We start from the raw sequence: 24,629 nt of genomic DNA on the forward strand, positions 1-24,629 counted from the left end.
TAAGGTTGTTTTTAAGAGAGGCAAACTGAGCTGATCTTCTCCAGGCCACCAGAGCTGGTTGTGCCCGCAACATCAGAAGAGCAGGAAAGGCAAATGCTTCATCTTTTAGTCACTATCAGTGACGTGAGAGCCAAGCATCTTGCCCCCTACACAGCCTCTCTGAGGAGGAGAAGTTTCTGTTGCTTGGCACAGTCTTTGCATTCCTCATGTTCTTAGAACTGCTACCACTCAGTTTTATGCAGAGGTTAAATATCCCTGTGGGATGTCCTGCTCTCTGAACATTTTCAAAGGTGCCCAGTTTTAGGGGGAAAATCACTTGCATTTATGTGAGTCAGGCTAAATAAATATCATTTTTCTAGGTAAAACATTAGGGCCAATATCACTAAAATGCCTCTGTGGCCCTATCTTTCCTAGCTACAGTAGAAGCTGACGAAGTTTGAATAGTCACTTAGCCTAGAACTCTGGGTTCCAGGAAAAGACCACTGGACTTACTGAAAGCAAATATAAATCTGATTTATTTTTTAAACTGCCAGAAAGTTGGGGCACCTGGCCTGGCTCAGTCAGTATGGCTCGTGACTCTTGATTTTGGGGTTATGGGTTCAAGTCCCATGTTGGGTGTAGAGCTTAAAAAAATAAATCATTTTTGCTTCAAAGTTCAAATGCTCGGGTTGCCTGGGTGGCTTAGTCAGATAAACATCCGACTCTTGATTTTGGCTAAGGTCGTGATCTCAGGGTTGTGGGATCGAGCCCCTCTTTGGGGTCTGTGCTCAGCATGAAGTCTGCTTAGGATTCTGTCTCACCCTCTCCCATTGCCCCTCCCCCTCTGAAAATAAATAAATACATCTTTAAAAAAATAATAAAGTTCATATACTCTCTCAATAACCCACCTTAGTGAATAATTACATAAAGGTCTTTATGACAGTATTTGGGCTTCATGAAAGGATAGCATCAATTTTCAGCAGCAGCTAGAAATCAGGTAGATTTCCCAAGAGTTTTAACCTAAATATTACATTTCATAGGAAAAAAGTATTGTAATTCTTCCCTTAAATTCTAGTTCATTCTGCTTCAGAAGTGTGGGGATATACTACTTAGTGAGTACTACAATCATAGAAACTACACAGATGGAGGATTTTTAATAAGTTTTCTAAAAGCTTATGATTTATAGACTGGGGACTTGAATCTTCTATATTCTGTAAAGCATGGTGAGTTGATTACAAACCAGCCCACCAAAAGTTTTCGAGAACACCAAGAAAACAAATGCGACATGAAAGGTAACTTGTATCAGAAGAGCAGAACGATCAATCCAGTTTTCCAGTATATCCCTTCTAGTACCTTGTGGGAAAAAGGTAAAGACCTGGTCCTTCAGACCAGAAGCAAGTTTGGGGGAAGTCCCATCAGCATGTCCTACGGGAAGGAAAAGCTGTTCTAGGCATTCAGAACCAAGTCATAAAAATCAAGAATGTAAAGTGGGAGAAAGGAACATAGAACTTATCCCCCACATGGGCTCTGGACTACTGTCATTTGCTGCCTTTCCCACCTTTTGTGTTTATAGATGCTCTGGCCAAGAAGAAGCCAAAGACTATGGAGTATTGGCTCATCTTCTGTGGTTCTACCTCTCACTTCTCTCTAAATAAAAGATAAATATTGACTCCTCTGTATGCCTAGTGATCAAAATCACCCCACACTGGAGTCAGCATATGACTTGTCCGCGCAGATCCGCAGACCTGTTCCCAGCTCAAAGGGCGCACCCTGCGGACTTGTTAGATAACAGCACCATTTTTGTCAATAAACCTTTCACCAAATCTTTTTCAGGATCACAGATAACAGCTAACCTAAACGGGGACACATGGAACCATTCCCATGGAATGACTTCAGAGGCTAAAACTCAAGCTTCTTTCTCTCCCTTCTTCTCCCCCTGCCCACCATCCTAATAAGCTCACGGTAATGTTAATTTAATCGCTTCCCATATTCTGTTCACAAATGAGCGGCTCCATCTCGTAAATGAGGTGTCCTCTGTCTAGGGCCTAAGACTGGGAGCCGTATTTCTCAGTCCTGACTCACAAGATCCACATTGGGCGACAGGCAAGGACAAGGGGCCACACCTGGGAGGCAGAGGTGAAGTCCATGTACTGCTGGCATTGCTCGCAGTGGTGGAAGGTGTTGTAGGCCGCGTACTTGGTCAGCATCATGGACACCGTTCCTCGCTTCCTGGGCTCCTCGGCTTTGGCATCCTTTATTGCTTCTGTGTATCAAGGGGCAAAAAACCTTGCCATGATATGCATGGAGCCCCTACTCCTGGGAAAAAAGTCCCCCACTCCCTGAAAGGTTCTTCTGAGGATTCTATAACTTAGGCCCACGAAGTCAGGTATGAAAAGTAAAAGGTGGTCAATACATGTGTAACTGAAGTGAAAAGCAAAGAGGAGAATTCCTTTAAATTGCTCTCAATGATTAAACCGCCCCAGGCCTCCTGCCTGGGTGTCGGTGCCCGTGACCTGCAGAGAGGCATGCCCAGCTCTGCTTGCACTGACCTTGCTTGACCCCTGCCAGCTTCTCCGTATAGACCAGGCTCATCAAACGGTACTTGGGATCGTGCACGCTGACGTCAAAGGGCATTTTACTGAAGCTCTCGATGTCAGGCCAGGGCTCTCCCTCTGACTGGCTGACGTCACTGCTTTCGCTGTGATCTAGGACAAGAAGAAAGAAAGTGCGCAGAGCAGCCAGACTGACCAGCCTCCCAGCCGTCCTCCCAAGTGTCAGGAACGAGAGGTTTTAGGAAACATGACTCCCAGATGGGTGGACAAAGGCATTTCTGAAAAATGATCTCCCATGTCTCAGGGCAGAGGGGCCCAGATTTATCCCTTCAGGCCCAGGAGGAAAAAATGCCCTCCAGCAGGAGGGACTCATGGCCTCGCTGGTCCCAGCACGAACCTCTACAGATCTGGTCACCAACTCCCGCTTCTAGGAGATCAACTAGTCTCCCATCCCAGCTCCCAAAATGGTCTGGAAAGCTTGTTTGATTTTGGGTGATCTAAATTCTCCCTCACAGTTTTCACTCTGGAATTTTAAGATATTGACAGCCTAAGGGATTTTTGGGATGCACTGAGCAAGATTCCCAGTGTCTGCTGCATGGGAGAATCACCTGGGAGCTTGTAAAAAAAAATCCCCGGGCTTAGGCCACCACCCCCACAATCGCCTTTAGTCCCCAGACACCTGTCACGGCCGTTAAAGCTGCTCCAACATGCAGTCAGGTTGGAGAGCTAGTAGCCTCAGGTGTGAGCGCAGACCGCTCCTTCCTACTTCACACCTGCAGGCACAGCCCCCAGCTCCCAGGGAGCCCGGTGATTTTAAGAATTCCAGAAGGTGCACTGAAAGCGCTCAGACATGGCTGGCGAAGGGGGCTATCCAATAGAGGATAGTTATTGTCATTATTGATAAAATTAATAAGATCCAAAAGCTTAAGACAAAGGGAGAAAGAGAAAAGCTTAAAAAAAAAAAGCCTAAAGACTACAAGTACAGCTATTATTTTTCGAACACAGTATCATTTATTTTTATATCCCTGAACTAAAGTTTGCATTTTATTTAAAACCCTAAACTTGGGGCACCTGGGTGGCTCAGTTGGTTAAGCCTCTGCTTTCAGCTCAGGTCCTGATTCCAGTATCCCTGCTCCGTGGAGAGTCTGTTTCTTCCTCTCCCTCTGCCCCTCCCCCTGCTCGTGCTCATGCCCTCTCTCAAATAAATAAAACCTTTAAAAAAAAATAATTAAAACTCAAAGCTTATTCTAGTTTTTCTTGTTTTGTTTTGTTTTAAATAGCATCGTAGTTCTCCAAAGCAGCATCACATTCACTTGCACTGAACTGAGGCAGAAGGAATAAAGCCAAGCTAACGGCACTTCTCTCTAAAAAGGCCCAGGTTTGCCTGTCACCCCAGCCGTGGCAGATTCTCTCAGAGCCCATCACACAGGTTAAAGCCCTAGAGCAGTGTAGCGGGATCTGAGGAGAAAATTAAAGGTGTCATTGCCTTGTGGCGCCCAGGGACTTTGTGGGAAGATTGGTGAGATGACAGGTTCCTCTTTCCTTGTCTGTCTGCCTTTGTCCTCTTGGTCCCAGTCCCCTCTCCACAGCCCTGAGTGTTTCGAGGCCAACCTGGAGCTCTGGGTCTGCTCTGTGGTGGGCCTGGGGGTCTGGTTCAGCTCAGGCGGGGACCCAAACAAGGAGAGGCGGGTGGGAAGATGGGATTGCGTGTGTGTGTTTGCAATCATGAATATGAGCTGGTGAGAAGTGGAAATAGGGCCGAAAGTGATAATAAAATGATTAAGATATGGCTGATTTTGCTTAGCCATGCTCTGGACTGAACTAGTCCTTTGGGCTTGTCACAGATCTATTTAGGACAAGCAAGTGGTGAGGTCTGAGGGCCAATCTGACAGAAGAAGCCAAAGACTTTCCTTTTTCCAGACTTATCTTTGAGGGGCTTGGAAGAGCTTCTGCCTGATTACCCCCACTGCCCACCCGCCCTCCCTTCCAGCACAGGCCATTGCTCCAAGCGTGAAGCCTCAGTTTCGAGGCCACCCTGTCCTGGGCTAGAGAGCTAATGCCGGCTGATCCCTGCTCACACTCGCTTTCTGGCTTTGCTGGGTGGGCTACCTTGGAACCCTCCCACCGGTGACCGCTGGCCCGAAAAGGGTTGGGAAGGGGGATACGAGCAGAAGAGGGTGGGAGATGATCTTCTTAAAACCAGCCCCCACGGCGCTGTCAAGCACCAGCTCCTCCATCCTACTGCGAACCAGAAGGGGTTTGTTTATGGCGCTAGGTTTCGTTCTGCACAAAGTTTTAATTTCATTATAGGAATCCATATACCTCGGGTCAGAGCCTGCTGTTAAAGCAGAAGTAACCAACGAGTATCAGGGACGCCTTGGACCCTAAGCAGAACCCCGCAAGTGAATTTTAAACCCATAGAAGCAATTAATCCACCTACCAGGGCCTTCTAAGATGTCTCTTCGCCCTGCCTCCTGCCGGGGGTTGAGAGGGGAGGCCAGCAGAGGTGGAAGAGTCCACCAACTTAAAGAACTAAAAAGTGGCCACCATGTCCTCACAGCCGTTTGCTAGCATGACGCCCTCGGCCTCCTGATAACCCTACACGTCAGGCCCCCCCGGAAGCCCCGCAAGGCGAGTTGGTGTCTGTGTCTCGTATCTCGGCCCGCGACCCCGCACTGTCGGGGTTCGGAACTCACCCGTGTTGATCTCTCCCTCATCATACACGTCCACCTCCAGGAGCCTGATGAGCATTCGGAAGAGGATCCTAAGGAACTGCAGGTAGGAGCCGGTCTTTCCCACCTGAGGGAAGTGTTTTCAGTTGGGGAGGGGGAGGGGAGGAGAGCGAAGGAGAAGAGAGACCAGATTTCACACCTGGGCTCTTGGATCTCTCCTGCCCCTGAGGCCGAGCGAAGACCTCACGGCTCTGGGTCATTCCCACCCCTGCCCCCATCCGCACCCTTCCTCCCTGGGGGCCGCGGGCCTACCTGAGGGGGGCCGGTCAGCAGCAGCCGCCGGGGGTGGCAGGTGCGGGCGCCCGAAGCGGGGTCCGGCTGGTTGCTGAAGTCGGCGTGGTGCTGCCGAGCCGAGGTCCACTGCCGGTAGTAGAGGGACTGCTCCTCGCTGCTCATGTCCTTGTGCAGCAGCGGCCGCAGGGAGCTCACCCAGGCCACGTCGGCGTGCGGCAGCAGCGAGGAGGACGCGGGAGGCTTGCCTCCTCGCGGGGAGCCCAGCAGGCTGTAGGCCGCCTTTGATAAGATCACGATCGGGGGCAGGGTGGCATGCAGGCCCCTGCAGCCCTGGGGTGGCTGTCCCGGCCACGCCAGGGCCCGGGGCCCCGAGGAGGAGGAGGATGAGGACGGCTTGGAGGTGGTGCTGCTGGCCATCTGGGGGCCCAGGGAATCGCACTCCTGTTTCAGGGTCTCCCCAGCTCCCGCTGTGCCCGTGGAGACCCCTTCATCCAGCCCCATGCTGTTGGCTGGACTCTGGAAACTGGGGGTCAGCGACAGCTTCTGGGACTTGTCCGCGGTGCTGGAAGAGCTCACCCCATTCTCCATGATGGAGCCTGGAAGAGGACGCCATACCCTCAATCAGCAGGGCTCAGCTATTTATTCCTTGGCTCCTCTCTGCGTGCGGGGTAGGCTAGACTGACTTTCTGCCTGAGGGCCGTGGCCTCTCCAGTCCCAGATGCTGCTTCCTCTGCAGGCTTCCTTGGGCCCAGGGTGCTCAGGGTGCCCTGGGAGTAATTATACCCCCAGGTATAATTACCTAGAGTTCCTTTTCTAAATCCTACTCCCATCTTTGTAAATGGCATAATGTTATTAAACTCTCCTCGGTGACCTCATTTGGATATACCTCCTGATTCATTCCAGACCCTGACCCATACAGGCTCCAAGTTCCAGTCCTGCCCCAGGGCATCTGCCACCTGCTGGGGTCCAAGGGTCTCACACTTCTGCTTGTGGAGAAGTTCCCCAGGCTGTAGCCACTTCCACGGATGCCCAAACCAGCGTGGGGAAAGTCTCCGTGTGAGAGAGGATGTGAGGCACGATCTACACTCAATGGTCTTGCTTTCGTCTGTGCACTTGGCCAATTCACTTCACATATGTCTTCCCCTCTGATGGGTCAGCCACTCTTGCATTTGTGGACACACCAAAAGCTCATACGTTCAGGCCTACGGCCTTCTCTGACCTCAGACCGGTGCTGCTAGGCATGTCGGTCAAATCCCAACCTCAGGGGATCCCAAAGGACAGCCAGGAACTGGCTGCTCTTGCAACCAAGTTGCTCCACTTGATCATCTGACTTTTGTGTCCTTCCATCTTATACAAGAGCCTGCTTTTCCCCCCTCACAGCCCTGACCTTTGGAGCCTGCACACTTTGGGCAGTGAGCTTCCCCAAGGACCCTTGGAGTCAGCCCAAGGCTGAGGGATGTGTGCTCCGTGGTGGGAGCACAGGCAGGTCAGGTTGTCCCCAGAGGGAGGGAAGCTAAACAGCGGAAGGCAAGCCATGACCTTTGTGCCAGTTAATGGGAGCAAGGCTAAGGTTATGTGAGCCTTGGGGGCAGCTCTGGAAGTGCAGGGAAAGGGGGAGGGTCTGATAAAAAGCCCCAGTAAGGAGGTAAACACCCCCTCACCTCTCCCTCGCTGATGCTGGTATCCAGAAACTCCCAGATGTGATAGTTCCCCTTCCCTTCTGTTACTCTTCACTATCCCCCAAACCTCTGGGGAGCCTGGAGTTGGGGGGGCGGTGTAGAAAAAGGTACAGTCCTGACCCCTGGCTGAGGCAAGCAGCTCGGCACACCCAGTAGAACAGTCCTCATGCTCTTCCAGGCTGAGGGTCCCTATCAACCCAGACAGCCCCACAGATGACTGCCTCTTCAATTCTCACAGCCATCCAACAGCAGCTGCCAGGATGAACAGACACACCAAGGCTGCTTTCCACTTGAAATTGTATGTGTGTTTGCTTGTATGTGTTAGGATGATGGAAAAGGGGGGATGTGGGAAAGAAGAATGTTCACGGTGATCTCTAGTTGTGGGGTTTTCATTTTTATTTTATTTATTTATTCATTTATTTTAAAGATTTTATTTGAGGGAGAGAGAGCTTGCACACACGCTGGGGTGGGGGGCAGAGGGAGAAGCAGACTCCCACTGAGCAGGGAGCCTAATGCGGGGCTCAATCCCACGACTCTGGGATCATGACCTGAGCCAAAGGCAGATACGTAGCCAACTGAGCCACCCAGTGCCCCTATTTATTTATTGTTAAAAATAATCTTCACCCCCAATGTGGGGCTCAAACTCACAACCCCAAGATCAAGAGCCTCATGCTCTATTGACTGAGCCAGCTGGGCACCCTGGAGTTTTGATTTTTTTTTTTTTTAAGATTTTATTTATTTATTTGACAGATCACAAGCAGGCAGAGAGGCAGGTAGAGAGAGAGAGGGAAGCAGGCTCCCCCCTGAGCAGAGAGCCTAATGCAGGGCTCCATCCCAGGACCCTGAGATCATGACCTGAGCCGAAAGCAGAGGCTTAACCCACTGAGCCACCAGGTGCCCCTGGAGTTTTGATTTTTAACCTCTTCTCTATCCTTTGTTACATTCTCCAAGTTTTCTATGTTGAGTTTTATTACTTTCCTAATGAGAAAAAAAATGGAAACTGCTGCATTTGCTGTAATATAATTTATCAGAAGACAGTTCATGCCGGGCACGGCCAGAGGCCCTTTCAGTAACCCTCCAGGAGAGGGGCTGGCAGGCTGCATGGTGGGTCAACACAGCCAGTGACCCCAAAGTAGCCTTTGGTCTACCAACACTTGCCATTAACTGCTTATAAAAGCCATTCATTCATTCATTCACTCACTCATTCAAACACTGTGCCAGGTACTAAGCCAATGAACACAAACTTAACAGCTTTCAGATCTAGAAGGAAAAGAAGGCTTCTGTGCAAATATCAGATGTATAATATCCCTGAGATGATTAAGGGTGGAAAAGACTAGGGAAAATGGTGCAGGCTGGGGTTGGTAAAATGTATTTATTATACTTAGCTTATTGCCAAGCTCTTCATTAAATGTTTACCCAGAGAAGTATTTTGTGGCAGTTCAAGAGTTAGGTTTTCCAAGTACCTCTCCTGGGGAACTGAGGTCTGAACAGGATGCGGGAGTCACGGAAGGCCCCTCTGACATGAGTGCGGGGTGTGAGTCATGCCTCCCCACCTTCTCCCTCCCGTCCCCCCCGCCCCCTGCAGAGAGAAAAGGAAGCACTGACCCGAGGTTCCAGTGACAGCACTACTGTTGCTCTGTGGCCTCTCCAGGTCGATCAGCAGCTCATCAGCGTCATTCTCGCTGGCGGTGGCTCTCTCCTGCTCCTTCCCGCTAAGGTCCAGAGCAACAGCGGGGCCCCGGATGACCTCTTTTGAGACGTAGCAGCACGCCAGACCCACCTCCTGCTCCAAGGCTGTGCGAGTTAAGTAGCTTGAGTCGATGAGCCGCAGGTCACAGTACTTCAAAGACCTGCACATAAGTCAGGGTGTCTGGGGTGAGTCCATCTGGCCTGGAGTCAAACCTCAGCTTTGTCATCTCCTTGCTGTTATGACCTTGCACTAGCTGCTTCCTTTTCTCCAAGGATAAAACAGAACAACAGCGCCTGGCTCACGGGCTTGTTGTGAAAGTGTGTGGATGACGCAGGGAAGGCGTTTGTAGCAATGCCTGACCCACTGGCAGCATGCGGCTCATGCTGTCTTTATTGCCGTTGCTGCCTTCCTGTCCTCAGGCCCTGGGCCCTTCAGAACTTGGGAACAGCAGATGAAGAGACACTTCATCCAAACAAAACGATCCCAGTTTGGGGCAGATTTTTTTTTTTCCTCCCTGCCCCTCTGGTGGCCCTGCTTTGATGCGGAAACACTTCTCACTGTGGCTACCTTCCATCCCCCCAAATGCTGGGCAATCTCTGGGAAGTCAAAAGAAAGAGGCAAGGACGGGTGTGTGTCTTTTCCGTCTGAAGAAACTGATTCTCTTCCTCCTTGCCCAACGGGCGAAATGGCTAAGTGTCAGCCGAGTTTTAGCCACCGGCTCAGGCGGGCCACTAATGGAAAATGAGAACTGACCATTTACGTCGTACCTGGGAAAGGTTTCTCCAAGAGGATCTTTGCCAGTTAATATCACGATACAAGGCAGACCTTCTAAATCTTGGTATGTCCGAGGGGTCCACTCTTCTGGTTCATTTCCTCTCCAGGTCTGTAGAAAGGGACCCATATGATAAAATTAAAACCCCTTACTTAAGTTTCCACTTCTTAAAAGGTTTCTAAGTCCAGATTTTATATGCCTTTGTGCTTCCAAATGACTTCCAGTGTGTGTGTGTGTGTGTGTGTGTGTGTGTGCCGCGCACGCGCGCACATACTAAATTGCTCTTAAAAAGCATAACAAAGCACTCTGGAAGAATGTGGCCTTCAGTTTTATCTCAGTAGGATTATACAGGAGATCTTGGTGTACATCACGCAGTAGCCACACAGGCCATAGAAACATACAATGTGAACGACCTCGGATAAACTACCCGACTCAAGGCTCTCAAATACACTTTCTTCATGTAAGGGACAGACTTCTGAGACAGACTGACTGAAAAAGATAATTTCAGTTATGAATGACTAGTAAAAGCATCTCAACAAAACTCCATGAAGACAGACATTTTCACCAAGAAAATTGTGAAGTTAGCTACCCTTGATGGTTACTTCCTCTCTTTCTCTCTATATTGATTTTCAAAATAAGTGACAAGTAATTGGCTTGGGGCTCTCAAAAGTCTCTCTCAAGAAGGCTAAAAATATAAACAAATCTGGATCAATTAAAACAACAACAACCCTGCCCCTTACTTAGAAGAGTAAGGCAATTAGTTTATGGTTTCACAAATAACCTATGAAGCATCACCTTCTGATATAGATTAACACATATGTACACTATGTATATCTTTAATAAATGGAATGCCAATCAGTGAGAAGAAAAAAAAATCCCACCAACTTTAAAGATGTTGAAAAGTGAAAAGATCTTACAGATTTTTATATTTTAGAGCAGAAAGAAAATAGGCTGTGTCTTAAGTAGATGAGGTGGTTTCTACTACTTTTACAAAGTGTCTAGCATTTAACTATGCTCATAACAGCTTTCCAGGAGGAGTTATTATAGGAAATAAATGGACACTTCTGGTAATGCTTTAGAACAAAGAGTAAGAGATGTTAAGTAATGCATACACTTCATTTTTTTTTTAAGATTTTATTTATTTATTTGACAGAGATCACAAGTAGGCAGAGAGGCAGGCAGAGAGAGAGAAAGGGAAGCAGGCTCCCTGCTGAGCAGAGAGTCTGATGCGATGCGGGGCTTGATCCCAGGACCCTGAGATCATGCCTGAGCCGAAGGCAGTGACTTTAACCCACTGAGCCACCCAGGTGTCCCAACACTTCATTTTAAAATAGACAGGTACTTCTTTTGCTAAACACAAAATGGGATAAAAAGAAATCAAATAGCCAAGAAAAAATGTAATAGGATTTGACTAATGATTTGTCGGGGTATAGATAAAATAGCCTTTAGAAATAAATATACCCACAATTATTCAAATAAAATACATAATTTATAAGTGGGAAGCACCTTAACCTTGTTTTTTTTTAAACTTTTTTTATCATATATTTACATACCAAAGGGAAATCAGTGGATCTATATAGCTGTTTACAATCTTGAGAGACTTTTTTTTTTTTTTTTTTGTCTTAGAAAATCAATCTATCCAGGTACCTGGGTGACTCAGTGGGTTAAACATCTGACTCTTGATTTCAGCTCAGTCTTGATCTCAGGGTTGTGAATTCAAGCCCTGCACTGGGATCCATGCTGGGTGTGGAACCTACTTTAAAAAAAAATTATCAAAAATATATTTTAATATATATCAAAAATATATTTTAGAATTCCCAGGGGAATTCTACCAAACATTTAAAGAAGAATTAATTCCTATTCTCCTGAAATTGTTCCAAAAAATAGAAATGGAAGGAAAACTTCCAAACTCATTTTATGAGGCCAGCATCACCTTGATCCCAAAACCAGACAAGGATCCCATCAAAAAAGAGAATTACAGACCAATATCCTTGATGAACACAGATGCAAAAATTCTCACCAAAATACTGGCCAATAGGATCCAACAGTACATTAAAAGGATTATTCACCACGACCAAGTGGGATTTATTCCAGGGCTGCAAGGTTGGTTCAACAACCACAAAACCATCAATGTGATAAAATACATTAATAAAAGAAAGAGTAAGAACCATATGATACTCTCAATAGATGCTGAAAAAGCATTTGAGAAAGTGCAGCATCCCTTCCTGATTAAAACTCTTCAAAGTGTAGGGATAGAAGGCACATACCTCAATATTATCAAAGCCATCTATGAAAAACCCACTGCAAATATCATTCTCAACGGAGAAAAACTGAAAGCTTTTCCGCTAAGGTCAGGAACATGGCAAGGATGTCCGTTATCACCACTGCCGTTCAACATAGTACTAGAAGTCCTAGCCTCAGCAATCAGACAACAAAAAGAAATTAAAGGCATCCAAATTGGCAAAGAAGAAGTCAAACTATCACTCTTTGCAGATGATATGATACTATATGTGGAAAATCCAAAAGGCTCCACTCCAAAACTGCTAGAACTTGTACAGGAATTCAGTATAGTGTCAGGATATAAAATCAATGCACAGAAATCAGTCGCATTTCTTTACACTAACACAAGACAGTATGGTACTGGCACAAAAACAGACATATAGATCAATGGAACAGAATAGAGAGCCCAGAAATAGACCCTCAACTCTATGGTCAACTAATCTTCGACAAAGGAGGAAGGAATGTCCAATGGAAAAAAGACAGCCTCTTCAACAAATGGTGCTGGGAAAATTGGACAGCCACATGCAGAAAAATGAAATTGGACTATTTCCTTACACCACACACGAAAATAGACTCAAAATGGATGAAGGACCTCAATATGAGAAAGGAATCCATCAAAATCCTTGAGGAGAACGCAGGCAGCAACCTCGTTGACCTCAACCGCAGCAACTTCTTCCTAGGAACATCGCCAAAGGCAACAGAAGCAAGGGCAAAAATGAACTATTGGGATTTCATCAAGATCAAAAGCTTTTGCACAGCAAAGGAAACAGTTAACAAAACCAAAAGACAACTGACAGAATGGGAGAAGATATTTGCAAACGATGTATCAGATAAAGGGCTAGTATCCAAAATCTATAAAGAGCTTAGCAAACTCAACACCCAAAGAACAAATAATCCAAACAAGAAATGGGCAGAGGACATGAACAGACATTTCTGCAAAGAAGACATCCAGATGGCCAACAGACCATCTGGATGAAAAAATGCACCACATCACTCGGCATCAGGGCAATACAAATCAAAACCACAATGAGATACCACCTCACACCAGTCAGAATGGCTAAAATTAACAAGTCAAGAAATGACAGATGCTGGCGAGGATGCGGAGAGAGGGGAACCCTCCTACACTGCTGGTGGGAATGCAAGCTGGTGCAACCACTCTGGAAAACAGTGTGGAGGTTCCTCAAAAAACTGAAAATAGAGTTACACTATGACCCAGCAATTGCACTACTGGGTATATATCCTAAAGATACAAACGTGGTGCTCTGAAGGGGCACGTGCACCCGAATGTTTATAGCAGCAATGTCCACAATAGCCAAACTGTGGAAAAAACCTAGATGCCCATCAACAGATGAATGGATAAAGAAGAGGTGGTATATATACACAATGGAATATTATGCAGCCATCAAAAGAAATGAAATCTTGCCATTTGCGACGACGTGGATGGAACTAGAGGGTATTATGCTTAGCGAAATAAGTCAATCGGAGAAAGACAACTATCATATGATCTCTTTGATATGAGGAAGTGGAGATGCAATGTGGGGGGGTTGGGGGGAGGTAGGAAAAGAAAAAATGAAAAGATGGGATTGGGAGGGAGACAAACCATAAAAGACTCAATCTCAAAAAACAGACTGAGGGTTGCTGGGGGGAGGGGGGACAGGAGAGGGTGGTGGGGATATGGACATTGGGGAGGGTATGTGCTATGATGAGTGCTGTGAAATATGTAAACCTGGCGATTCACAGACCTGTACCCCTGGGGATAAAAATACATTATATGTTTATTAAAATAAAAAAATAAATAAATATTAAAATATATATATATATATTTTTAGGGATGCCTGGGTGGCTCAGTCAGTTAAGCGTCTGCCTTCGGCTCAGGTCATGATCCCAGGGTCCTTGGATTGAGCCCTGCATCGAACTCCTTGCTCAGCGGAGAGCCTGCTTCTCCCTCTGCCTGCTGTTATCCCTGCTTGTGCTTTCTCTCTCTCTCTCTCACTCACTATCTCTCTCTGTCAAATAAATAAATAAAATCTTTAAAAAATATATTTTTTAAATATTAGAAGAAAGGTACCTACAAAAATTCGATTTTCCATACATTGTCATGTCAAAGTGAATATAACAACACTTTGATTTAGAGTAAACAATTTTGGGAACAGGAATCATTTTACTTATATAATCTTTGCATTGGACTCATGATGTCCTTGACACTGAGGTTCTCCTTGGATGGATTTTATCTCCTAGAAACCATCCACTGGTCATGGTTCTACAAATAATGAGGTCATTATAATGATGGGATAAGGGATATTATGTTTTACTCTATGAAAAGATTTATTTTTCAAAGGTTAGTAAGGAAATCTTGCTTTTACTCTTGACCAATCAGAGCTAGCCATCACGCTTTCCGTCCCTCCGCTACTTCTGATGAATGATGGTTGCGGTTCTTTGATGGGCTGACCATGCCCTCAGGATGATTTCACTGCAGAGCATTTAAAACAACACGAAAGACTGGGTGGGCACTGAGTTCAAAAAAATATGGGGCTCAAGGCCAAGGAAATTTGATCAAAACCTCACAGGCCCTCTGGAGGAACTGATTTATTTAGATTTAAGTCTTGTATCCTTCCAGAATGCTTGTCATCACTTATATGTGATAATTAGCGGGAACCACAAAAATAAGGCCATCCAATGGAAGAAGAGGCAGAGGATGTTACCCAAGACTACAGATAAAAAGCACACCTACCCACCCATGCCATCCAGACAGTGGTGAGGGAGGCTGGTAACTCAGAAATAAACACATGAAGGGGCGCCTGGATGGCTCAGTTGGTTAAGTGTTTGACTCTTGATTTCAGCTCAGGTTGAGATCTAAGGGTTGTGGGATCAAGCTCTTGGTCGCATTCTGTGCTCAGCGAGGAATCTGCTTGAGGATTCTCTCTCTCTCCCTCTCCTTCTGCCCCTCCCCTGGCTCGTGGTCTCTCTTTCTCTCTCAAATAAATAAGTTAATCTTAAAAAAAAAAAAAAGAAAAAGAAATAAACCTGTGAAGCAGAAACCACCTGGCAAGTGTCAGTCTTGTTTAGGATATGAACATTTCCATGGGATTTCATATTTTTACTTCCACACCAAGGAGAGAGGATGGATCGATGTGATCCACTGGTTTTGACAGTATGGAAATCTCTTTTGTGCGCCCAGTGCCTGGCAGCTACTCATACAAATTGAGAATCTGAGAATGACTGGACCCCGCCTTCACGTATGGCACGCTCTCAGAAGAGTGCTCACAGAACCACTGCTGTCTAAAGGCCCTGAAGCTGATTCTGATGTGCTAGCAGCCAGTTAGGACTCTTGATCTCAGGGCTGTGGGTTCAAGCCCCACACAGGGTGTAGAGATTACTTATGGAAGTTAAATAACAACAAAAAAGAACCCCAGGTCTTTGTGGTTTTCAATCTATGGCCCAGAAGGGTGGATTATTTAGGACCTGCTGATTTATGCTGATTCAGTGACTGGTACTTTTGAAGACTCTCAAGAAATGAGCTCAACTATGGGTGGCTATACTTGATCAGGGTCATGGAGACCCAAAGAAGATTCTGCAGCCTCACATCCTCTTCAGCCACCTCCCTGCAGATTATTTGCCTTTCCATTAGTATCATTCAAATTGTCTCAAGACATACGTCTCAATGAATTATACTGTAAGAAGAGTTTTAGGACTCTCGCGTGTTATTCCTCTTAGAAATCTCACAGTTATGCGGTCTGTAACTATCATTAAAAATTGTGAACATTATATCTACATGTGAAATATAAATGTTTCAACTTCCACTAAATATAGGGGTTTTATTTAGATAGATTTATTTGTTCCAGCTGCTCCTCAAGATAATATATTTTGTTTGCGTTTTGGATTATTCAATTTAGGTTAAGCTAATAAAATGCAATAAAAAGGTTTATGTTTGCAAAATGCTTTATGAACACTGAATAACATCCTCAAATTAGAGCTCTCTGAGATCATACAGTCCAACTCTCTCATTTTGCAGGTAGGAAACTGCAGCCCAGGGTGAAAATGAAAATTGCCCAAGGCTATGTGTTTTCTTTTCATAGAATTTGTGCCAAACTAGATTTTTCTTTTCTTTCTTTTTTTTAAAAAAAGATTTTATTTATTTAATTTGTGTGAGAGAAAGAGAGAGCGAGCACAAATAGGGGGAGCAGCAGGCAGGGGGAGAAGCAGGCTCCCCACTGAGCAAGGAGCCCAACATGGGACTAGATTCCAGGACCCTGGGATCATGACGTGAGCTGAAGGCAGATGCTTAACTAACTGAGGCACCCAGGCATCCCAAACTACATTTTTCTTAACTCAGTTTAGCTCAGTATTTAGTGTGCAGGGTACAGATACCATGTTGGTCTAGCTCAGACATATACTACTTAGCTTGGTATCCTACCCACATATATGTGGTTATTTTATTAAATGCTTCCTAATGGCTAGGACAGATTGGATTATAAAAGTCCCCAGAAAAACCTGAGCAGGGCATAAAGTAGGGAGTTAGGTGAGTTGATTTAGGAATTCTGCTGACCCCCTCCATGCCTACCAGGAGGGGTTTAGGAGAAGCAGTTCCACCGGCCATGGGAAGGGGCTGGCCTGTGCTCAGGCTCTAATTCTCCTGCAGCAGGCTTGGAGAAGTCAGACCAGCAAGCCTCAGGGCTGGCCGTCAAAGCGAGTTCAATGAAGCAACAAGGGGCTGAAGAGTCCACAGGCAAGAGGGTGGGGAATAGCTCTGAGTACTAAAGACGGAACAGAATCCTTTACCTACCGACTCTAGACCTGAGCGCACGGGCTAGGTGGACAGAAAAGAATTAGCGAACTGAAGTCACTTAAAGGCAAACCCACAGAGGTCTGGGAAAACAACTTACCTTTCTTTCTGAGAAAACAGATGGCCATGGGCTAGATGCATCTTGACCAAGGTCAATAAACATGGGGTCAAATTGGGTCATCTCATTTTTGCACCTGCAGTTGGAGAGCATGGAAGACCAACTGCAGGCACATGCTAAAAAGGGGGTTTGACAGAATCTTAATAAACCGGCTCCAGTGAGGGAACTGTACACGTCCCCTGGTTTAGCCTTAACACTGTCACGAAGATCAAATCAACACACGTGCAAAACTCTACTAAACTCAGGCCACTGAAGCCACCTACGTGGGGTTCCTAGAAAACAGAAACAAATGGTATTTCAAAGGAGAGGTGTCCGACCATTGCTAACCTTTAATCGTGCCACAAAGTGCGTTGCGACACTGAGTTCAGAGGCAGGGTTCCCGAGGATGATCTCGAAGCGGTACTGCAGCCCCAGCTTGTCGCGCACCTCCTGCAGCCGCTCCTTGGCTAACATTGCCAGCTGCACGGAGGGCACCCTGATAATGAGCATGTGTCCCCTCCCACTTCTGGTTTTTCCCGGGGAGCTGATGAGGTCATCCATAATGCTGAGTGTTTCCGGGGTGCTGTGGTCTCGGAGCGATGCCATGGTGGTGAGAGCCATCAGAGCCTCTGAGTACTGCTGGATGAGAAGGTAGCAGCGGACAACCATGCTGTGCAGCCTGGGGTACCTTCAACAGAACACAGGGAGCTAGCTAGCACTTGGGCAGCAGAACCAGCTGGGACAGCAAGGTCTTTGTGGGAGGAATGCAGACCTGGCATGGTGGGAAGGGGTTACTGCTCAGTGGTGGGCTGGAGCCGTAGTAGGACCTTGAAGCCCACATCGCTAGAAGAAAAAGTGGAGCTTTAAATGCCTGTGAGTCAGAAACTGTTGGGATAGGTACAGCAAGTTAAAGGGTTAGGGATGGTCTAGCGACCCTAGCTTCTCTGAGTGTGGGCTGTGGTCCAGGAGCAGTACTACCTGGGAGCTTGTTAGAAATACCAAATTCCCCCACCCCAGACATCTGAATCAGAACTCACATCCTGACAAGATCCCCAGGTGATTTGTATGCACATTAACTTTTGAGAAGCACTGATCTGGTCAGGTTATTTGTCGACAGAGTCATAATGATCATCCCTGGGCCCTAACCTCTTGTTGGTGGCACTGAGTTAGGACGGTGGTGTTGTCACCTTATTCCTCTGATACTTAAGACTACAGTAAAGAAAATTGAGACATTAGGATCATGTTTGCCAAGTATCAGACATAAAAAGAATCATTATTATTACTAGTAATTTCTAATTTGAGGGTAGCCCCACAGATGGCAGTAACTGTATCTTCCCATACAATGTGCCTTGGGGCAGAAGAAAACTTGGAGCTGACTGGAGAAATAGCACCCCCTAGTGGCGAAGCCTCCTATCACCAGAGCCCTGCTTAGCTAAGGGAACCTGGCAAAGAGGGGTGTCCTTGCCTCATCCCAACACCCATCGGTACTCCACCCCCACCCCGCCTGGACCGCCAAGTAAGAGGATCACTTTGTTCAAATTGACACTTTTTACAGTTACAGACCAGGCAGAAAATTTGTTTATGAATTATTTATGAGTTATTCCTCAGAAAGCCGGGTCTGTTGGCAAAGTGAGTACAAATGGGCAAAGAGGACCCCTTTGCAGGCACAAGGAAGTGCTGGTGAAGAAAAGAGGTGTTCGCAAAATGAGGATGAGCCTGTGAACTTTCTTTCTGGTTGCCAGCTGGTAGCACAGGCAGCCGCCTAGCAGCTGGGTAGGCCATGGGGTGGTTCGCCTTTGTTCCACTTTAAAATTCTATTTAAAGGAGAACAAGTGGTCTGCCAGCCTTGCACAGAAAAGCCCTGGGTCAAATACCAGTTAGGGTCATCAAATGAATAGCGTGGTTTTGAAATACTTCAGAGCTGGAAAGGACCGTGGATGCCCTCCCTTTCCTACCAGAAGGAGAATTAAGCAGCTGAGAGAAATCTGGCTACTGCCCAAGACCATGCCACTGGTCAGGGGCAGAGCTGGGTCTAGACTCACTCAAGTCTCTGATAATGTCTCCTTACATTGCAAGGATTTAGTAGTTTGGGGAAAAGTGAAGAAATCCTCCAGTTCACTCAACCCTGGGCCAGTTCTTCAAACACTCAATAAATCACAGCTATTATTAGCTTCAGTGACTGGGCTGGAAGAAGTGAGCACATGAGATCCATGTTTAAGGCTTCGTGTTTTTGGATGGACCAGATAGGTAAGCCGAGGTTAGAACCCACGGTAACTTTGATCTATAGGCATTTAGATCTCACACTCTGAAAGAAGTCTGAATTTAGACATGAACAGTCTTCACAACCTGGTCAGTTTGCACTGAACTGTAATTGTTATTTTGTAAGTATTACCAAAGTTGTAAGAGAAGTTGACAGGACTGACTCTGAGTGATGCTCCCGGAAGGGAGGGTACGTTCCAAGCTGGTGGCTGCAGCAGCTGGGTGGGAAACACTTAAAAGGGAGACTCATGGGATGATTTTGGAAATGTAAGATCACATGTGCTGTGGAAGGATTAATGTCACAGTGTCAGTTAAGTCTTCTTAAATCCAGCAGCTGCAAAAATATAAAACCCTACTCTGAGGCTGCTCCTTTCGTTGGTACAACGTAATAACTCACTGGTAGGCTCCCCCAACCTGCCCTCATTTTTTATTTCTCTTTCTTTTTTCTTAGCAAAGTTATAGAACAGGGTAGTAAAAAGGTGGCTTGTGATCAATTTGAAGAACAAGAGCTACTAAAAATTAGAATGTGCCTCATCAAAAAGAGTCCACCTGCCCCCAGCATCTAAGGTCAGACAGACTACTGCAGCAGGGCCTAGGGGGACCCTCTACCAGGTTACATAAATTCTAATGTCTCTGTGACACTTCGAGTCTATGATTCAAGATCAGAGAGAAAAAAATAGGAAAACCCTTTACTCTTCTGCAGTTTGACCAGGACTTGGGGGGAAAAAGAAAGCAGAGGAGACAGAAAAGTCATGATCTTTAACTCCCAAGGTCAGGGACTGGAGGAGGCTCATTAGGAACTGAGCTCCCTTCAAAGATTTAATTGCTCCTACTTTTCTCCAGTCTGCACTCCAAATCTCTTGTAGTAAAGTTCAGTTTTTACTGAGTCATCTAAGGGTACTCGACTGTGGTGGATAGAGGGGAAAAGAGAAAAATGAAGAAGTGTAAGGCGTACAGTGGAGGAGGCCACAGCTCCGAGAAATGGTCTTTAATCAGCAAATCCCTCTGTCCATCTAATCCCTGGTGATAGCAGTAAAGCATGCTTGGGAGATGATGCAGATCATGGTAAGTGGTTCTAAGCCCCACCCTGTGTCGCTAGTTTCCTTTGTTCGTCTCGGATGATCACAGAAAACCTACACCAGTAAAAGGTCATCTTAGGAGAGGCTATTTTCACTCTGCCTTTGCATGTCATCTGCACAGCGGGGGCTCCATGAAACTCCCTGTGACAGTGACACAAGAGACTTTTGGCTATTTTAGACACACAAGTACAGCTAAAGTAAAAGCTGAAGGTCCTTACTTACCTTTCCAAGAGCGTGTTCACCATTTTTTCAAAAGTCTCATCACATCTCAGAAGGGGGCTTGTGATTCCCCACTGTAGAGACTTACTGTATTCATTCAGGCCAAAATACAGCTTCTCTTGGCAGCTCATGTCCTCCTGATTCAAAATAGAGCCAAACCCAGTGAGGAGAGGATACAATGTGTCTTGTTTTCTAGGGGTGGGGTGGGGGGGGTTGGAAATCCCTGCAATATGTTATTTGCTGGAAGATTAAAAAATTGTGAAGAAACAAGTGGGGCTACATCAAACTAAAAAGCTTCTACATAGCAAAAGAAGCCTCAATAAAATGGAAAGACAACATATAGTATAGGAGAAATATTCACAAATCATGCATCTGATAAGGGATTTATATTCAAAATATGTTTCTAAAAAACATAACTCAGCAGCAAAAAACTCAAACAATCAAAAATGGGCTGAGGAACTGAATAGACATTTTTCTAAAGAAGACATACAAATGGCCAACAGGTATATGAACATGTACCCAACACCACTAATCATCAGGGAAATGCAAATCTGAGTAAGGATCTAATGTACAAGATGGTGACTAAGTCACCTAATGGGATGTCACCTAAACATCCATTAATTTTTTTTTTTTTAAGTAACCTCTAGGCACTATGTGAACTTGAATTCATGACCCCAAGATCAGGAGTCACATGCTCCAGTGACTGAACCAGCCAGGTGCCCACCTCACACTTGTTGGCATGGCTGCCATCAAAAGGAAGAATGATAACAAATGTTGGCAAGGATGTGGAGAAAAGTGAACCCTCATGCTTTGTTGGTGGGAGTGTGAATTGGTACAGCCACTGTGGGAAACAATATGGAGGTCCCTCAAAAAAATTAAAAATTGATCCAGGAATTCCACTTCTGGGTATTCATTCAAAGGAAATGAAAATGGATATAGAAGAGATAAATGCACTCGCATGTTCGTTGAGCATTATTCACAATAGCCAGGATGTGGAAGCAGCCTCGTGTCTGTCAGTGGATGAATGGATAAAGAAGATATAGTATGTATATGTCCACACAATGGAATATTATTCAGCCATGAGAAAGAAGGAAATCCTGCCATTTGTGGCAACATAGGTAGAACTTGAGGATATTATGCTAAGTGAAATAAGAGAGAGAAAGACAAATAGTACATGGTTTCACTCATGAGGAATCTTTAAAGAAATCGTCAAACTCATAGAAGCAGAGAGTAGAAGAGTAGTTGCCAGGGGCGGGGGTTGGGGGGTGGGGAGAGTGGGAGTGGGGAAAGTGTGGGGGGAGGGAATAGGAAGAGGTTGGTAAAGGGTACAAACTGTCTACTATAAGATGAATAAGTTCTGAAGATCTAATGTATAATATGTTGACTATAGTTGTGAACACTATAATACATAATTGACATTTGCTAAGAGAGTCAAAATGAAATGTCCTCACCAAAAAATATATATAATACACATATTTACATACATATATATATATATATATATATATATATATATAATGAGATGATGGGTGTGTCAATTAACTAGAAGGGAGGAGTCCTTTCAAATCATCACAATGTACACATTAAATATCTTACAATTTTATAATGACAAAAAAAGAATGAGATCTTGGAAGCAAAATAAGAGAGAGGGACAGGCAAATCAAGAAATAGACTCTTTATAGAGAACAAACTGATGGTTACTGGAGAAGAGGTGGGTGGAGGGATGGGGGAAATAGGTGATGGGGATTAAGGAACGCACTAGTGGTGATGAGGACAGGGTGATTTATGAAAGTGTTAAATCACTATATTGTATACCCGAAACTAATATAACACTGTATGTTAACTAACTGGAATTAAAAGAAAAACTTAAAAAAAACAAGAAAATAATGAGTTTTTGCCATTTGCAACCACATAGATGGAACTAGAGGGTATAAGGCTGAGATAAGTCACACAGAGAAAGACAAATGCCATATGATTCCACTTACATGTGGGATCTAAAAAAACCAAAATAAATGAACAAAGAAACAAAGAGAAACAAAAAGCAGACTGTTAAATATAGAGAGCAAAAATAAACATATCAAGTAAGCAAGCAAACTGGTGGTTGCCAGAGGGGAGGGGGATGGAAGGATGGATGAAGTAGATAAAAGGGATTAAGAGGTACAAACTTCCAGTTACAAAATAAATAAGTCACAGGGATAAAAAAGCACAATATAGGGAATATATTCAATAATCTTGTAATAATGTTGTTTGGTAACAGATGGTGACTACACTTATCATGGTGAACAGTGAGTAATGAATAGAATTGTTGAATCATTACATTATACATCTGAAACTAACATACCACCATATGTTAATTACACTTCAATTAAAAATACACAAAAAATAACTATTGAAATATCTTTAATTTTATGTCAATTATACCTCAATAAGGTTGAAAAAATTTTTGTTTCATTATATAGCCTGATATTAACTCTACAGTTATCTCTGGGGCAGAAACCAAAATTTCTTTTCCCTTCAAATGAATTAATATGTGGTTAATGTTGAGATTTTTTTTTTGTTTGTTCTGTTTTGTTTTTTTAGAGAGCGAGGGCAGAGGGGCAGAGGGAGAGAGAATCTTAAGTAGACTCCAAACCCAGAATGGAGGCAGACCTGGGGCTTGATCTCACAACACTGGAATCATGACCTGAGTTGAAATCAAGAGTCAGACACTTAACTGAGCCACCAACGCATCCATGTTGACATGCTTTCTTAAGGCAGATGGTAACTACACAGATGGTTTGTTCTCTCTTTGCTTTGTTCAGGCATCTTCTGAGGAATAACGTTTTTATTTATTTATTTATTTATTTATTTATTTAATTTTTATTATTTTTATTTTTTTTAAAGATTTTATTTATTTATTTGACAGACAGAGATCACAAGTAGGCAGAGAGGCAGGCAGAGAGAGGGGAGGAAGCAGGCTCCCTGCTGAGCAGAGAGCCCAATGCGGGGCTCGATCCCAGGACCCTGGGATCATGACCTGAGCCGAAGGCAGAGGCTTTAACCCACTGAGCCACCCAGGCGCCCCTGAGGAATAATGTTTTTAGGCTGGTATAGTCACTGGTCAGACTTTTCCCTCATAAAGCAGCTCTCTATACTAATACTTCTCTACAGAACTCTCTGGAGGTCAACAAACTAAAAAAGTCTATTATAAAAAAAACTTCTCTGACATCATCTAATGATGGTAATTCAGATAATCTTATTTTTTTACAAAAAAAGTTATTTAAAAATGGAATCTATACCTTTCTGCCTTCCTAAGCAGAATTCACTGTATTTATTCTCCTTCTGGATGACTCAGACTTCACTACGAAATGCATAACTATTTTGGGATATGACACAAAGTTTCCCTCAGAGGATCCTGAGTTGTGTGACAAGCTGTCCTTAAACATAAATAGCCCCAGAATATTAAGTAAGCTTTTTGAGTTCATGTATCTGTTTTTTTTTTCCCAAGCTTTCTTTCCTCTTTTCTACATTCATTTTTCCCAGTCATGCCTCCTATCTGTCACTTGTCCTATGTGTTTTAGTCTTACTTTTATTTGTAATTATGTATTGACATTTTTCTTTAAACACTTTCCAACTCATTTCATAAAGGTAATACAGTAGCTTCAATAAAGTAAGCAGAGGAAGAAGCAGCAAGGGGAAGGGATGTAAGATTGGGCCAGGCATGGAGCTCGTCCTCTCAAAAAGTCACCCAAGAAGTTTTTGCACATTTTGTTTCTGAGCTTTTTGAGTAACTCAGAAAAACAGATAAGCAACTGTGTGGTTTATAAGGTCCATAAGACAGAAAATAAAGCACTGTTTAATTGCCACTTTTAGTGTATCTGTGGCCCCCCGGACCAGTTATTCCTGGTTGTTGGAACAGGATCTTATTTGAGAATAAATGCGCCAGAGGACCAGAGTATGTCCTTGTAAACAGTAAAGCTTTAGAGCATACACTGAGTGGCATCTGTTTTGAAGGCCTGGAAGCCTTTTTTTATTTGCTCCCTTCCTTCTGGATAATTGTGTCAAATAAGTCATTTCAGGATGGGAAAAAAAAAAAAAGCCATTCATTAGAGTTTCTGTCCTTATCTGGACTGCTGGCACAGAGTCAGTGGAAATGATTTCTCTTTTGTGCCTGCTGTCTTCACTTTCCTTCTCATGCTTGGTCCTGCTTCTTTGGGAAAATATAAAATCCTACTCCAGGCTTGTTGTTTTTCCCTGATGCAGCATTTTAATTCACAGGGCAGGATGCATCCACC

General features: G+C 44.7%; 1 protein-coding gene across 1 annotated transcript in view; it reads right to left on the bottom strand.

Annotated features, from left to right (window-relative positions):
• Window positions 1-24,629, bottom strand: part of GREB1L (GREB1 like retinoic acid receptor coactivator) — a 141,917-nt gene that overhangs the window by 16,483 nt on the left and 100,805 nt on the right. The window contains exons 19-26 of the mRNA XM_080821095.1: window positions 20,359-20,492; window positions 17,147-17,486; window positions 9,634-9,749; window positions 8,782-9,026; window positions 5,516-6,093; window positions 5,228-5,330; window positions 2,529-2,684; window positions 2,103-2,242 (exon numbers count right to left, since the gene is read on the bottom strand). Coding sequence (XP_080677221.1) covers window positions 2,103-2,242; window positions 2,529-2,684; window positions 5,228-5,330; window positions 5,516-6,093; window positions 8,782-9,026; window positions 9,634-9,749; window positions 17,147-17,486; window positions 20,359-20,492 — 1,812 coding nt within the window. The remainder of the gene's footprint in view (window positions 1-2,102; window positions 2,243-2,528; window positions 2,685-5,227; window positions 5,331-5,515; window positions 6,094-8,781; window positions 9,027-9,633; window positions 9,750-17,146; window positions 17,487-20,358; window positions 20,493-24,629) is intronic.

Source organism: Martes martes (assembly GCF_963455335.1).
Source record: "Martes martes genome assembly, chromosome: 13".
Classification (NCBI taxonomy): Eukaryota; Metazoa; Chordata; class Mammalia; order Carnivora; family Mustelidae; genus Martes; species Martes martes.